This window comes from Notolabrus celidotus, chromosome 9 (assembly GCF_009762535.1).
Source record: "Notolabrus celidotus isolate fNotCel1 chromosome 9, fNotCel1.pri, whole genome shotgun sequence".
NCBI lineage: Eukaryota > Metazoa > Chordata > Actinopteri > Labriformes > Labridae > Notolabrus > Notolabrus celidotus.
This window is the reverse complement of record NC_048280.1, coordinates 21,965,173-21,982,060: the sequence shown is the minus strand read 5'-3', so window position 1 is coordinate 21,982,060 and position 16,888 is coordinate 21,965,173. Positions and strand designations below refer to the sequence as shown.

The window sequence follows — 16,888 nt, the reverse complement described above, 5'->3', positions numbered from 1 at the left end:
TTATTCACTCTGTTCAGGGAGGGGAAAAAATATATTGGCTGCTTAGAGGGGGAGGAAGTCATTCAAGGAGACTCAAACTTATAAGACAGAAATTTCAGATCTTCACAAGGTCGAAACAATGGTATAAGACAGCGTCATTACTTTTAATATTATCAAGTGTGTAAGATTATATCCTGTGTTTTGTCCAGCAACTCGAGGTAGTAGAAGAGTAATTGTTGTGAGACTGAGAGAAAACAGCCGAGGGCACTTCAGTCTGCGGTTATGCAGAAAGCTTTATCCTTATCTGCACTAACAAATGGATCAGTGGATCCGACATCAGTGCGCTTATCCCGTCATTGGTCTTCTATAGCTTGCGAGATATTTTTGAGTCGGAGAGATGGATCTGAGGAAAACTTTGACAGCTTACATGTTGCCAGCCGTGAAACTAACTTCCTGCTCTGTGCAAGCGTCTCAGGCAGAACCAAAGCCATTCTCCAAATCCTCCATGAAATCTGCTCCTCTGGCCCAACAAAGAGAGGCTAATGAGGCAAACTGCACAATCTCAGACACTTTGATACTGTGAGATTAGGGTGAATTATATAACCTTTACCCCCTCCCACTCCCATCTTTCCACAAACTGTTTGGTGCCGTGTCAGTGTTTACTTCTCTCTCACCATGTCAGTCACAATCTCAAACTGCAAGTCCAATATCTCTGCACTTCATACAGTTTCTATTCAGTGTTGCCCCAACACTAATTTGGCTCAGTCAAGCCATGACAGTATCTGTTTTAACATGCAACAAGGCAGCATGGAAGGGGAGGAAGAATGGAGTGTGTATGTGTGTGTGTGGAAAAAAGAGGAAGAGGCATGAAGGCGACAAAGCTCGTCACAGCACAGCACCGAGCCGCGTTCTTCACCCTTATTAGACCTGTGTCCTTGGCAGATGCAGAGCTTGCCCTTTGTAAGAAAGGTGTGTGTGTGTGAGTGTGTGTGTGTGTGTGTGTGTGTGTGTGTGTGTGTGTGTGTGTGTGTGTGTGTGTGTGTGTGTGTGTGTGTGTGTGTTACAATGGCTGTGATTTAGAATGGATTGGGCGTAGGCGTGGAGACAAGGTGCAGTAGCCCCATGGCTCCCTGATAGCTGGCAGCGTGACAGCTGTGAATGGAGAACAGGGAACTGCCTGAAGTATTGCCATCTAATATGTGTCACATACCTGCATAAATATTTATGCTCGTTGCAGCACAGAATGGGAGGGAGGGGGGACAGGATTGGTGGACTTGGGCGAAAAACTCTTCAATCAGGTGACACAAACATCAGAACTTAAAATTTTAACTACCTTTCTGTCTGTTTTTAAGACTTCAAAAGTACCCCAAAGAGCAGTGATACCTCCATAAACAAAGTCTGCAAACGTGTGTCTGCATTAACAACAAGAAGTCCATGATTTACCACACATTGAGTATTAAAGCACTGCTTTTTCAAAGAGTAGTTCCCAAACAAAGCTCCAGTTGTCGAAGCTAGAGGAGCCCTTGGCCTTTAAACAAAGTAGAAGTTTTAACAGATTAAGAGAGGCTACGCGATATGATTCCCACTGACTAAAGTTTATGGTGAAGACAAGTCAGTCATACATGAAACAAAGTCGTAATCAAGGTAAATAATATTACTGATCAAATAACATCAAGTTAGGAGATCTATGATATTGTGTGACAATATCAATCAACAGATTTCGGTATCTAGCTCCATCTTCTGGAGTTCGATCTGTCTGCTTGGTACAGGAGGGTGCCAAAAAAGTAGGATGGTAGGGATTTGTTATTTTGGTACCCTTAGTAAGTTTTGACAATGAAAACCTTACCTTATCGTATCGAACTGAACCACAACGTTTGGTGTAAACGCAACTTATAGACCACTCCAGGTGCAACCCTATAATCCTCAACTGCAATTGGCTATCTTCCTTTTCAGAGGTGAAGCATGGTGTAATCCAATGTATTGGTTTTTGCTAAATGTTGTTTGAATCAGTTGTAACATTTCAATTAGCACAGTTTTGTTGGTATTGATACTGTGACTTTTGAGGATACATCTGTTTGAGTCTTTTGAGACAGACAGTGTTTACAACATGGAAATTGATATGGAATTACCTGTCTCGACTACGAAAACCCAAACAAAGAAATAAATCTTTTGTAATACCTTTACTGTATATTAGAAGTAAATGTAGATATAATACGTGTAGAAAAAGTTCTTCAAAGGTATGTATGTAAGCACACACTCATGCCTCCCCCTGAATAAGTTAGTGACTACTCCAGTCAAAAGTGTCCCCATACGCTCCCGGTTCCTCTGTCAGTGAACAGATTTCTATGTAACAAGTCAAACAACGGTTTTACCTGTTGGCCAGCAGAGTTTTGAAGGTGACCTGACTCATGCCCTGATAGGTTGGCAGCAGCCTCAGCCAGTCCCACGCCCAGTCCACCACAGCACTCTGTTGATGTACGAGGATAGCGTATTGTTAGTTATTAATCAGGGTTAATACCATCAGTGCATTACCGCTCCAGCTGGGACCCACTAACAAAGGAGGAGGGGGGTCCCCTGCGCAGGCTACCGACACAAGGCGATCAATCATGTCCGCACAAGAAGGTTTTTATTCCAATAAGACAGCAATTAATTTATAAATCCATTTGGGGGGATGTAGCCATCATTTATAGAAAGATAAATCAATTTTGGGAGGGAGTCGTTACTCTTCTGACTTCACTGCTTTTTTTTTTTTTTTTTTTACCATCTTCAATGGCACCCCGCCAGCCCCCCCGCCTCTTTCTACCCCCCCACCCCTTTCCCCCATCCTTTACTCTCTCTCTTTCTTTTTCCTAAACACACATGCATGCACACGAACACACCAGGCACTGGCAACATATTGGGAAAGCAAATAAAAATCAGATTGCTTTGATTGCCAAAATGTCACTCTTAACTCCAGGCTGAGTTTTATTGACAAAAGGAGGAGAACTCCACTCGTTCCCTCCATCCATCCACCCTCCCTCTGCTCCTTCCTCATAGGTGATTGATGGATGTAACTTTTTTCTCCTCCTCCCTCCATTTTATTTGACAAACAACACAGGCACCTGAAGCGGAGAAGGCATTTTAATCATTCTCTTAATAGGGTGTTTCTATGCAAAGCTATGCAGCCTCCTGTGATAAGCAGAAAACAGGTCTTAGGATTAAAACGTGCCGCAGAAACAATAGCAGCAGCACAGCTACATTACAAGGGATAACAAATGTATAAATACATCTAATCCTTTATAGAAAAATAAAAAGACACACAAGTCAGTCTGGAGAAAATAGGAGTCTTTGTTGATTGTTTTGTGTGATATCAGCCGTATTTCCCTTGACAGTAAAAGGGAAATGAGGGGGAAAACTGACAACTCTCACATTGAACTAAATCTACCTGTAGCTAGACTTACAACCTTTATGGATAAAAAAAAAAACTTACAATTAACTGAACATCATGGGGGCACTCCTGGGGATTTGGGGTAAGAGGGTATACGGTTCAAAGCCCCAAAGAAGAGTACTTTAAGACTGCACTCTCCTTTAACATTTCACATTTTTATGCAAAAGGAAAACTTCTCTCATCTTTTCACCTTTTCAGTGTTCTTTTCTTTCTGCCAGCCTTACTGCTGCTCGGAAAAGGCAGCGACCTATGGAGAATAGGCAAGTCGAGCCCCAGATAGACCTGGCAGCTTCAGAGACTGCCACAGTATCCAGTTCACTAGAGACTCAAACAGCTCCTAACCTTCAACATTAAGCTTCTGGCCTTGGGAGAAAGTTGAAATGACACAGCCCTGCACAACACAAGTACGCCCACATGGTATAAAGTCTATAGACATACAGAAGCTCCAGCTCCAGTTAAATATTTCATACTGCTTAAATAGATAATCTGTCAGCATGATAAACTTATATAAACTAAAAATGCTTGACTAACCTGATCCAGCTTCTTTTTTCCAATGTGGTCAAACTGGTGGACAGGGTTGAAACCAGCAGTGTCCAATTGAAGGTCAAAGTTCACCAAGTGAGAAGGACCACTGGGTGAGTTTGTGTTCCCACTTAGTTTGAGCATCAGTAGTTCCTGTAGCCAAGTTGACAGGGAGATAAATACAGTAAATACATAAGAGAGAAATAATGGAAGAAGGTTGAACAAAAATCTTTATGAATAAAACAGCAAAGAGAAAATGTTCTGTGAAGAAAAAGGCAGACAAACAGAGGGAGGCCAAGAAAGTTATTTACAAGTTAACTTCCTGAGCCTAAAAGTGCAATAAAGCATTTCAAAAGGATCAGAGCTGTTTAGAATCAGAATAATAAATATATAACAGAGATAATTTGCATAAATGCAGAAAAATAAAACTACCTCTGTTTTATAACTGAGGTAGTTTATTGCTTATTGCAACTGTCCTCCAACATGTACAGTGTATCGTATTGAGCTTTTGTGTCTCTGTGGGTGTATGTATGTGTACATGGGCATCCTGGTGTGAATTCAGTATATTCCCATCCGTCAGCTTGACATGGCCTCTGAACTTCCCATCCCTCCACCTCACCAGCGGTCCGGTCTGTCCCTGACCTGAGTGCTCTTGCCTCAACCTTGTGAGGGTAAAGATGCTCTGGCTGCGAAGAGGGATACACAAGGAATCCTACTCCCTGTTATTTTATAAGCCGGAATAGGTACAACTATTAAATGAGTCAGTTATATATTATGTATACAGTACCAGTGTTTGCGTGAGTTCACGCTATTGTCTCCACAATCTATAGGAGGGCCATGTCAGTGAGAATCGCATTAGAACCAATGAAGTGTAACCTCTCCTTGCTCCTTACAGTGTATACTGTACGCGATGCTGAGGTTTTGCATGTTTATGCAAGAGAACAGTCAACAAATTTCATTAAAGGACAAAAAGCATTAATAACATTGACCTCACCAACAAAACGTATCGGTGTTGGACTAAAATAGATCATTTCGAAGTGCCATAGACTTCTTTTGTTGTAGGTAGAGCCCAAATTCCACTGCTCAAATAACCCTAAATACACAAATGACTTTAAATACTTAGTTCTTTGTAAGAACCAAGAGGGGTGAGACTCTGTCATGAATGAGTTTGGTGGTCAAGTATTAGTGCAGAACGACCAATAGAAGTACCGCGTAGCCTACGCTGTCCTCCAGCGTAGGCTACGCGGTTGATTGGACGCAAAAGTATAAATCAGGCATAAGACTGATTAAAGGTATTTCAATGCCACTTGTTGACAGTATAAAAAATCTGATTTATTGTCAGCCTTATCTTATAATTGATAATCACAACAATAAAACAAGGTAAGGATGCAGTATTTATGTACCTTTTGTATGTAGAACGACATATGTGGATATCTTTGAGAAATTTAGTAGATTAAGGATGTTTGAGCTGATTAAATCCAGTGTATTGTAGGGTGATTCGTTCAATTTACCCTTGAGGGCTGCAGGCCCTCCTTAAAGAGATGTTATGGACCCAGTGTAAACAACCGGGGCTGCTGTAAATAATGAGTGTTATGTACTTTGAATTATTCTCCAACAGACCATTCTTACTTACAGACTGGGAATTATGAAGGCAAAATACCACAAAATTCTTATAGTCAAACTGAGCGCTTTTAAAAAACTGCTTGTTTTTATTCTTTCAAACTTTTCCTCACTGACGTGACTTAAGTGGAAATATCCTCCCGTTGAGTTTAAAAAAAAAATCTGCTCTTTCAGGTGTCTTCTAAAGATTTCTATCCAGAATGTGAAAACTCCATGTGTCTCCCTCTCCGCTGCATGTGCCGAGCGTCTAACACAGGAAATCACTGTGGGTTCACACCCTCGAGGTCACCTGAACAACAGAGGATCAGAAGGAGCAGACTGCACGCACAAGCAGCAGCCCTCTCCCCTCCGTCTCCCCCTCCTGAACAGCCTGCGGCCTCAGACCAGCAGCCACCTAATTGCTGGGGAGAGGGAGTGCTTCCCTACCTCATTGCCTTGGATGATGTGATAGATCTGCCTCAGGTAGTCACTGCCACCTGCTTTGTGGCAGACCTCCAGCAGCATCAGGCCTATTTTCTGCTCAGTCAGTTCAGCCACAGCAACTCCGCTCTCTCGTCCTCGCTCGAACATACTGAGAGGGAAACAAAGAGCAGAAAAGGGGGAGATGAGAGAGAGCAGAAAAGCTAAAAAAATACTGAGTGGAGCCAAGAGAAAGGAGAGGAAACAGGAAGTGGTTAGGAGTCAGCTTGCATCTCAATACAATCCCTAAAGGAGGAGGGATTTTCTAGTTTGGGAAAGAATTTGCTATCAAATTTTGAATATACTATGCACAAGAAAATTAGCCTGAAAATGACCTCAGCCTTTAGAATTAATTTTGTTTTAGTTTTAGAGAAAACCTTCACTCCAGAAGGCAAATCCATTTTAAAAAACCACTAAATGTCAACCTGCTGCCTGGTCAAGGCTAAAGCTCTTGAAAAAGTAAGTGAGAAGTAAAGACAAATTATCGAGGGTTAGATAACAAAATAATTTTCTCAGTTTTCATTATTATTCATGAGATACATTGCAGCATTTTGTCCGAAGGATACTAGTGCACTAAAAATGATTGGTGTGTGTGTTCTTAAGCGTGTATGTGTGTGTGTAATTGTGTGTCAAGGTCCTCATGCATGTACAGTCCTGCACCCTAGCAGACGCCCGCATCATTTTCCTGCCCTTCCTGTATGGATGGATATCACACCACCGTCCATCAAGCCTTCTCCTTCACATACACTTCCTGTCATTGTTCCCTCTCTCTCTCCGTCTTCCTCTATGTAATTATAAGGTGGCAGAATCGGTGTCGCCTGTCAGCCAGCCATTGGCTACTTGACATTGAGAGTTGCAGAGGAAGAGGAGTCCCCTCTTGTCCGCGTACATCCCCTCATTCTTCTGCCTGGCAAGCCCTGTGGTGGTGTTGTTGTCTGCGATGGTGGTTGTGCACCCGTGTCAGCACCTGCGCTGTATCCTTTCCTGTCCATCACTGTGCAGGTGAAGCAGATGATTGGATTCAGTCAGCGGGGTGATTAATGAGAGCCCCTCCGGATTTGGGACAGCCTATCAATCATGTCATTAGGGCCAATGTGCCCTGAAAGAGGCAGACCTCCGCCAAGGAATAACTGCATTCATCTTCATCTGTGTATGCATCCCGTCAGCCCAGCCAGGGTCACCATGATGGAGAACAATAATCTTCTCCTCTACAAATTACTTTGCAAAGACAAGGTGGGTGGCGTGGGGAGGGAGGGGCAGGGAGAGGGAGATACAGTTGGGAAGGGAAAAAGGGAAAGTGGGATGAGGAAACAGGGTTGGGTGGGCTCAAAAGGGGCAAATGCTCTTTGTCAAAGGGTTTACGGTGAATGTGTGTGTGTGTGTGTGAGCCTGCTTTAGTGTGTGTGTGAGATGCCAGTGAGTGGAGTGCCAGTTTTTTTTTGGAGTTATCTCTCTCTCTCTCTCTCTCTCCCTCTCTCTCTCTTCCTCTCTCTCTCTTCCTCTCTCTGACACTGTTTTCTGATTGTTTACAAGCCAGGCGTCACTTCCCTGTGAAGGTTAGTTTAATGAATAGTAATGATCCTACTGAATGCCTCCGACAGGTGATACATAATCACTCTTCTTTCACTTTTCCATTCAGCTCCCTCCACTCCATCCCTCCACCACACTGTCTCTACTCTTTGCCCCCCCCCACCCCCCCTTCATCTCATCCTCTCTTCCCGTCTCTGAAACAAACAGCATTTCCTAGAACCGGCTGTAATCTACTCAGTGCTTTTTTATTTATTTCATTCTTCTTCTTTTTTTAATTGTACATGTTGCGTTAAAGCACTAAATCACCTTTTTATGAGGATGGATGTACCCAGAGTTTGTCATGATGAAATGAGCGAGCAGAAGCGCAATTTCTGGGAACGAGCAACAAAACATAGAGCCAAAGGTCACAGATCACCCCAAAGTGAAAGCTGTTTTCCCATCAGTCCAGCCTGTAGACCACTCAGTCAGACGCCATGTCCATCATTTACCATAACAAACATTTAAAAGGAATATTGATCTTACTCGTAAAGGCTTTTAATGATAAATGACAGTTAAGAAGTTAAACTAGAATTTAAATAATCAATGAATAAGAGCAAACCAAGGATGCTTAAATTCTTCTTTTTCATTATTTCTTTCAGCTTTTTCATTCAATATTGAACAAAATGCAACACAAAACATCATCAGTCAGTTCTTTATCAGCCTCAAAGCTCATCTATCTCACTTCTGAGAAATCACTTCAATTATGTATTAGGAAACTCATTTTATAAAAGCTATTTCTGTGATCAAAATAATCTTGATAATGTTACAGTTCATTTTTCGTTGAAGGTGCACATATATAATCAATGCAAACAAAGGATGATGATGGATTATGCATGTATAGCACAATTTTCTTGAATGCATAAAATAATTAATATAAACTACATCAATATCCCTGTGATGTCTCTAACCTCTCTTAATCCCTGCAGTTGACCTCTCACCTGTCTGAGCAGAGCTTACGAGCTTTCTGCAGCTGCATGGTTGTCCACTTGGGTCTTTTTTCCTCCAGAGCCTGCAGCACTTTGTGCACTGTGGGTTTGGGAACACCCTGTCAGACACACAGCAGACCATTAATGTAAATGAGTCAAAGTCAGATGGTTGATGGTGGATTTGATGGCTCACATTAAACCCTCCCCCCTACTTATTATTATTGATATTATTGTTATCATTATCTTTATTGCATTAAGCTACCTTCTGCTGAATGCCAATGGCAGCCTGTAGGCACTCAGCCAGCAGGGACAGGGGCTCCTTTGCCCCACGGTCCAGCTCCACACCGCTGATAGTTTCCAGTGTGATTGGGTCCTCCAGGGCCTGGATCAAACAGCCTAGCAGGGCCCAGAGCAACAAGCCCACTAAGCGCAACTGACGGGCATGCTGGGAGAGGTGCTTCTCTGCCACTTGGAAGAGGTAGCGGATAGGTAGAGGCACAGATACCACAGCCATGGCCAGGTTGGTGAAAATGAAGGACAAGGCTTGAATAGTTATGGATATGACCGCTGTAAAAACAAAAACAAAATAAAGGAAGAAGACAGAAAGAAGGGGTAAAGGAGAAAGAAAGGTAGGGTGTAAAGAAAATTGTGAGAATCAAAAAGAAACAAGGACAGACACAAGAAGAGAAAGAAAAAGAAGAAAAAGGAAAAAGAACGGAAAAAGAAAACAGAAAAATAGAGAAAAAAAACAGAAAAGAAAGGAAAAAAGAAAGAAAGACATTTTGAAAATAGAGAAAAAGGAAGTAAATCAATAGTAAAAAAAATAAGAAATGGAAAAAGGTACAAATTTGATAAAGGGAAGAAGAATAAATATATACAAAAACGAAATAAAAAAAGAAATGAAAAAGCAAGACAGACAGGAGGGGAGGAAAGAAAGGAGGAAGGAAGAATGGAAAAAAGGACAATGTTTATTTTTTCTTAAAACACTTAAGTTAAGCTAATTTGACCTTAAAATATGAATTCTAGTCTATGCATACTCTTTGTGGTTGTCTCCTTCCCCCTTGCGTCCAGAGGAGTGTAGTTCCACTCTTTCGGTATTCTAGCCAGGACGCTCTCTGGTACATTCTGCTTTAACAGTGCTGTACTGGGCTCCTCTGCGACCTGCCAACTCATCACCATGGGGACCAGGTGTACCAGGAGGCTGTTGATAGACTTGTTGAGTACAGCTCTGATATGGCTGATCACTAAAGGTACAGTCCGAGTTGTATCTGAGAAAACAGGGGAAAGAATGCAGCAGGTGAAAAGAAGTGCACGCAAGTCTGTCCAAATGAAATGTATCTCTCATCGTCGTCTTCAAGAGTTAAACATATCTATAGAGCTGAGCTGTGCAGGAGCCAACATAAAGTTAATGTTGGTCTGTGGCCAGTGTGGAGCCATATGAAGGGTTGAACCAGTGAGGAAGAAGAAAACCAGATAAACAGACGACCAAATGCCACTGTTGAAATGACTCACTTAAAGTTGGCATGGATCATTTCTTCTCTTTCAGTTAAACTTAATGCAGTGAAGAAGAGTTTGTTTGTGATATCTGTGCCTTGCTATTTTATACATTTGTTGCAGTATAAAGAATAAATAAAGATGATTTCCCGTTTAATTTGATAAGAGAAGATACCTCTATGCCTCTATGCCTGGTTAAGTCTCTCAATACAGAACAAAAGAAGTCAACAAAGGGAAGTGTTAGAAAAAATGAAAAGGTTTTCATTAAATGCTGTCCTAGGTCTTAAATCACAGGATTTTAAATTGTAAATTTGAAATATATATATCCAAAGACATGCTCTACTTTTGACATAAAAATGAAAATAGTTAAAATGTTATGATTGCTACCAGATTAGATTTTTTAATTAGGATACACTTCCTGTCATACTTTTTGTGCTTTAAATCATCAGAGTGCAATCATTCAAAATCAAAAATGACACCTTTTAAAAACAGGAAAAAACAGAAACAAGAAAAAGCTTATGCAGTACAAAGGCCCTCTGTGGAAATATCTACACTAAAGCATGTAATATCAGTAAAAATTCACATGTTCTCAATCAAACCCAGGTGGCCTCAAAGCAGAAATCTTACTACCTTCTCCAGGTGCACTTTGTCTTTCGTTCCTCTGCCCTTTCATATCCTGCTCATATTGATAGCAGAGCACCTACAGCATGAAGTTGTATGGCGCCCATAAACTTCCTACAGCGTCGGCTGTTAAACCAAAGGCTACAACTGAGAGATATAGTGCTGTGGCGGCAGTGGAAGCGCACTGTGATCTCCAGGGACGCCTCACAAATGTATGACCTCAGACCCGGAGAAAAAGAGGAGCCTGGAACAAAAAATGATACAGCTTTTCGAAGGAGAGGCGCTCTGTGGCAGGTGAGACCTAGACCTATTTTTCAAAGTCACTTGGTTCTCAGACTTTATACCGCCCGCTACCGTATTGACTGGCGTATTGATCTGAAACAACCTGCTCTCGTGTGATGAAACAACAGTGTAAGTGGAGAAATAGTGAAACTCTTAATGTAATCTATGAAAGTTAACTCAGCGAACAGTTTAAATAGAAATGGGGGCACGGGGGGTATCCTGTAACCAAAATTATAACACAAAGATTTGGCACAGTCCAATAATTAAACTAATTACCCTGTGAGGATAAATGATGATTGGATGACATTGAGAATTTCTTTCTGGCTCATTCTGACTCTTTTTTGTTCCTTCTCTCTGTCGACCCCTCCCTTGCTCCGTCTTCATCCAAATACTCTTCTCCAATCACCCTAATTTATGCTTCAATAATTACCACTCAACCAGGATAAAAAAATCACGACCAAAAAGAGCTGCACACTCCACAGGAGTTCTGATTAAGCTCTGTATCAAAGCTCCTACCAAAAAGAGGCGGAAAGAAAGAAGACTTGGGAAGTAATTACCGTCTCTGTAACAGAATATTAAAGTAATGCTTAAGCTCACGTGCATGCAATGTCAACATCGGCATTAGGGAAAGAGTAGGGATGCTATTTTTGGTTAGACATGCATATCTTGATTCTTTTTTCAAATGCTTCATAAAACTAAATTAGCGGTGACTTTGAAAATGGTGAAATCAAAGTTATTCTCCCAGATATTAAATGTATTCCGTCCCAACAATTGTACACTTGATTGCGAGAAATTGAGTTTGAAATGACTTTGATGCAAACAGAATTGTGCCTCAGAACCACTTGAGCAAAAGCTACATGAACAAAATGCAATACATAAGCAATGACTTTTGAACTACAGCTCTATAAAGCAGCTGGTTTTCTACTTTACCTGCTAGTGTGAAAAGATGTTCCCATATCTGTGCCCGCTCCAGGTACGGCTCAAGGACCTGAGTCAAGGCCTTGGGAACATTGTTCAGGCAACTGAAAAGGTTGAACAAAGTGACTATGAAGTCATCTCCTGCTTTGGAGCTTTCTGTAGACATTTCTAAGCTGCTATCCTGGCAGAAATCTGAAAAATAAAACAGTCAGAGTCAGTTGAAGTCAGTAACCCACTTTTGTACACATTACAAGTCATTGTGTGGGTATTTAAAGTTTCAGTGACTTGATGAAACTTCATTTTTAAGAGCAATTGACACAGTCACACAAACAACAGGATACACAAAAGATGAAAAGTATTACCCATTTTCACACATAGATTCAGTTAGTGAGAGTATAATCTGGCTGTTATTTGAATTACAGTTCAGAACATATCAACCTAAAGGAGTCAGGTAGTAATAGATATAAAACCGTATCCTATGAAACAGCATCTTGATTTCCTCGCACAAAAACACATTGGAAAATGTCAAGGCTGCCCAACCTGACACATGTTAACAGAAAGGGTGAACAAAAGGCGTTGTGGGATAGAAGGAGAAGAAAAACCCACATCTGTGTTAGATGGAGCGAAAAAAAAAAAACAGACCAGAGAGAGAAAAAAACTGAAAAAGAAACAGATTTCAAAGCCCCCACAGCACATGGAGACAGGAAGTGAAAAGGAAGAGGTTTTGACAGGGTGTCCTTGTGGGGGTTGCTGTCTGAATAGCACAGGGCTAAGGATGGAGGTGTGTGCGTGTTTTACCCATATGGACATCTATATATGTGTATTTTGTGTGTACAAGTGTGAGTGTGTGTTCAGTTGACAGGGGTTTGCTGAGGAAAAAGGCCCACTGCTCCAGAGGTGGCAGACATCCAGAGGTCTGTCAGTCTGCTGTGTGGGAGATGACAGCTATTTGAATAGGAGAGTGTATGCAACGCAGCAGTCAATGAGGGGGCGCTGTGATGGAGGGCAGCACGGCTTCCTTCTGACTAATGCTGGACTATTTTAAAATGACAGGACGAAATTAGCTGCTGCTTTAATAATGGCCATTATAATAAGAGGCACGCAGGAATCACTGCCACCAAGGTCCAGATGAGGAGTGTTTATCTTGTATCCTGTCAATATTTCTGAGCCACTTGTCATTTCATGAAAAATCAAAAGTGGTTAACCTACACCAGTCTATTAGCCAGCATTATACAGGTTATGCCAGCATTATGTTCTCTGCCTGTCTTGTAATTGCTTCCCAAAGAAAAGCCCTTTGTTTATTGCTGCTGTGGCTGCAACTGTCCAAGGGAACAGGGCCGACCAACATTAATTTCTTCTTGGGGTGATGGAGAGCATGGCAGGTTAACTAGGTGCCTTTTAATAATGATCCCATCACTGGCACTTCTCTGTGGAGTTTCCACTACTGCTGCAGCATACAATAACTCCAGTGTGTTTGTGTTTCTGAGTCGATTTCACAATGTTTCCGTGCTCTTTTCCCCTCCCTCTCTGTCTTTCTCCGAGCTTATCCAACCTTGATACATAGCCAATAGCTACACCTGTTTATCTTCCGGACGACCAGTCAACCAGTCACCAGGGCCCTCTCTGCAGACTTCTCTAATTGGAAGCAGACACGCTGATGATAATAAAAGGAAGTGTGTAAGTTTGAGTGTGTAAGTGTGTGTGGTGTATAACCTGGCTTAGGATGAGATGTGTAAATCCAAAGCTGTTATTTTAAAGAGGTGGGAGTTTTAATCCTGTTGCAAATCAATACATTTTGAAATCCTCGGTCAATGGGTCAATAAGCTCGGGTTGCTAGCTACCTCTAAAGCAAGTTTGTGTGAATACATGAGGCATACATATTATATTGTACACTTTGCAACCATTTTTTTGAAACAGTGCTGCTAATGAACCAATAACATGTTCACACATTACCTGACTTTAGCCATTACTGTTACACGTGCAACTGATTAAGATTTGAACGGAGTCTAACTGAAGTAGTTTGTGACTCCCTGTTTTACTATCTATGAGTAGGTTTCACTTTTTAACAAGACAGCACCAGGAAAACTCCCCAGTAGAGAGTATTCATGTACAGGGAAGTGGCAGTGGCTTATGGGAGAGTAGGCGTTCAGTCAAGCTGTTCCTTCTGTCTGTCTGCTTCCTGGTTAATTAGCCCGTCACCGTGATAACACGCGAGAGTCAGCGCTTCCAGCGTTGATTTACGGCAGTGCGCAGGGAGAAGCATTGCAGAGCCTCTGAGCCAGACTCAGACCAAGCGAGAGAACGAGACAGTGCGAGTTGTTATTAATGAGGTCGCTATAATGTGAATTAATGTGCGAGTGCACAACAGTCTTTAAAGGTTAGACTGTTGCCAGTGTGGAGGGGAGAAGAAGGAAGGGAAAATCTTTAAAGGTCAGCGCGTGTGCTCCGCCCGGGCCTGTTGAGTGTTTATTACTACTCTCTATTGATTTAGTGATGATGGTGAGCAAGGTGAAAATGATGATGAAGGCAAAGATGCTGATGATAACTTCATAAAATGAATTGAGCTCATCTAAGGTCTGTAAAACTCGCTTAGGATCTTGGAGCACCGTAATTAAGACTCTTGGTAAACACCTTCACTCACACTGCCCTCCTGGATAGATTCTGTGGGGTTCAGTATTTTTAAAAAGTTAATATTTGATCACTTATGAGAATGGGTAAAATTTACTATAAAAAAACATTGACAGCTAGGTATGCACAGCACACATATGTACTTAAATACATTTCTTATTTAACACAGCACACAACAAAGACTGACTTACAAGAGTCTTCCAGGAGTATTCTGGGCAGGTGACAGTCTTGATACAGAAGCGTTCGCAGTAGCAACCTGGGATTGTATCCTGGGTCAGAGGTCAGAAGCCTCAGCTGACACAAAGAGGCCGCCTGGCCCTTAAGACCCTCTCTGAGCGGGAAGAAGGAAAATAAAGTTGACAGTTCTGCAGTGTCAGGTGAGTGTACAGATAGCAGTCCATTTAGCAAGAGACAACAAAGGAAGGAGGAGACTTCAACAGTGAAAGACAAGGACTGATATCACAGCTGTCTTGGATGACAATCTGGGAGGAAATGGTGTTTATGTTTCAATGGGAACTTCCCTCAGTGTCACTCATTCCTGATACAAGCTTAGCCTGCAAATGCCTTCACTCTCGCTTACTTATAGTGTGTACCGGGAAGGAATTAGCTCTAATCTTGGCCAGCTAAAACCAAATTAACATTTGGGAGACAGCCAAATACATGAATATACAGCAGTACCCCCCTCCTACATCTTTTGTATAACCAAGAGGCTGCAGCCAGCTGTGGGTAATGAGCCGTATCTTGGTGTGTGTGTGCGTTTTAGTGTATGTGTGTGCACCCTTCAGAGTCTAGGCTTGTGGTTATGTGTGTGTGCAAGTGTGGGAGCATGCTGACATGTGTGCGCCTGCATGTTACTTTATACATCTCAATAAAACCTAATGGAAGGAATGGACAGAGTTTGTCTGAAAAGCAAGGAGGCGGGGGAAAAGGGGAGAGCAGGGGGTGTCTGCCCCAAAATTAACCATACTATTTGAGGCAGAAAGCGAGAGTGCGGTGCACCCTGCTGCTTGACTAAGGAAGACTATGCCTCAATCTGACAGTGCAATTTATGATGTCACTAGGACCGCAAATCCAAAAGAAATCCTCTTTTAACTGTACAGATAAATCTAAGCGGCTACAGCAGAGGGTCAGCTTACAGAACCAAGACACAGACACACAAACACATACACATACACAGACACACGCACATGTGCAAAGGCATGACAGAAAAAGCAGTACAAATACAGGCCAGAAAACATAACTTAAGGTGCATTTTTATAGTCTGTTATGCTGGGTGATTTATTTACATGCTTTGTGATTTATGATTGTTTTATTCAACAACTATAACAATGGGTTTTATTTTAGAAGGCTGAGGGAGAGATCTGGCCATGAGGTTGGGGACCTGTGGATCAGGTCCCGAGCCCGTGACAGGGCCCACTGGCGACACCTCGCATGCAGTCAAGAGGTGGGAGTGAAGAAATAAAGAGGTCATAAAAATAAACTAATTTCAGCTCTTTAATACTTAGGCGCAAGAGAGCTGGGGGTAAGTTTGATTTGTGCGCCATAAGCACGCAATGACATCACCTCTGGCGAGTAAAAGAGAGAGAGAAAGAGAGAGACGAGTGGGAAGGAGGGCGGAGTCAAGGGGCAAGAGTGATTGACTGCACTGTGGTGGTCATGACAGTAACTGGACACACATGTACACACATGCATGCATGCATGGCTAAAACACAAACACATACACATGATCTGTTGGCACCTCTTGTGTAAAGCCCTCAGCAACCATCAACATAAACAAAATCAGTGTCAGCAGCAACAGTAGTTTATTTTATTCTTTTCCTCCTCAGTGTGCATCTGTGTTATATTACCACAGCAGCCCTAGCTTGAAGCCATGTGCAACGCCTAAGTCTGGTTATATCTGAACATACAGTATGTGGCCTACACACAGAGACACACACAAAAACACATATGTTTTTCTATACAGTGGGTGGAGGTGTGTGTGTGATGGCTAAGCCTACCAGAGTGTGTGTGTATGTGAGTTTGAGTGTAAATGTGCATGGTGAATTTACTGTATGAAGGGTTGATAGATGTTATGATGTGTCTACTTTACATACCGAATGACCAGCTCTGTGAAGAGGTCGGGGTTGATAGCATTAAGCCAGTGGACAACAGGGCCGCCAGGCTGATGTGCTGCAGACTCTTTGGCAGGATTAATCATAAATATCCTGCAGGATTTGAGATCATACTTAACTCTAAAAGAGTTTGGATACATTCTAAGGTCACAAAATGCATTGTTTTTATTTGTCACAACTCTGTAAATAGTTATATTATCAAACCAAATACATTGTCCTGTGGGCAAACACATTTTTTATTTATTTTTTGCTTCAGACTTTGTAGCCCAGTAAGGTCAAGAAAGGTTCAGTTCATGTAAAAAAATACACTGGCATGCCATATTGATTCAAAC

The 16,888-nt window shown here is 41.9% G+C and overlaps 1 protein-coding gene across 6 annotated transcripts in view; it reads right to left on the bottom strand.

Annotated features, from left to right (window-relative positions):
• kiaa0825 (KIAA0825 ortholog) overlaps positions 1–16,888 on the bottom strand; it is a 123,789-nt gene that overhangs the window by 70,903 nt on the left and 35,998 nt on the right. For 5 of the 6 annotated variants that reach the window (XM_034691307.1, XM_034691308.1, XM_034691309.1 and 2 more), the window contains exons 14-22: positions 16,539–16,649; positions 14,637–14,776; positions 11,830–12,009; positions 9,540–9,770; positions 8,765–9,069; positions 8,515–8,621; positions 5,975–6,119; positions 3,938–4,081; positions 2,352–2,446 (exon numbers count right to left, since the gene is read on the bottom strand). In XM_034691307.1, the coding sequence (XP_034547198.1) occupies positions 2,352–2,446; positions 3,938–4,081; positions 5,975–6,119; positions 8,515–8,621; positions 8,765–9,069; positions 9,540–9,770; positions 11,830–12,009; positions 14,637–14,776; positions 16,539–16,649 (1,458 nt within the window). Of the gene's footprint in view, positions 1–2,351; positions 2,447–3,937; positions 4,082–5,974; positions 7,002–8,514; positions 8,622–8,764; positions 9,070–9,539; positions 9,771–11,829; positions 12,010–14,636; positions 14,777–16,538; positions 16,650–16,888 lie in introns of all 6 variants that reach the window. The other variant, XR_004632363.1, reaches the window with a different exon arrangement.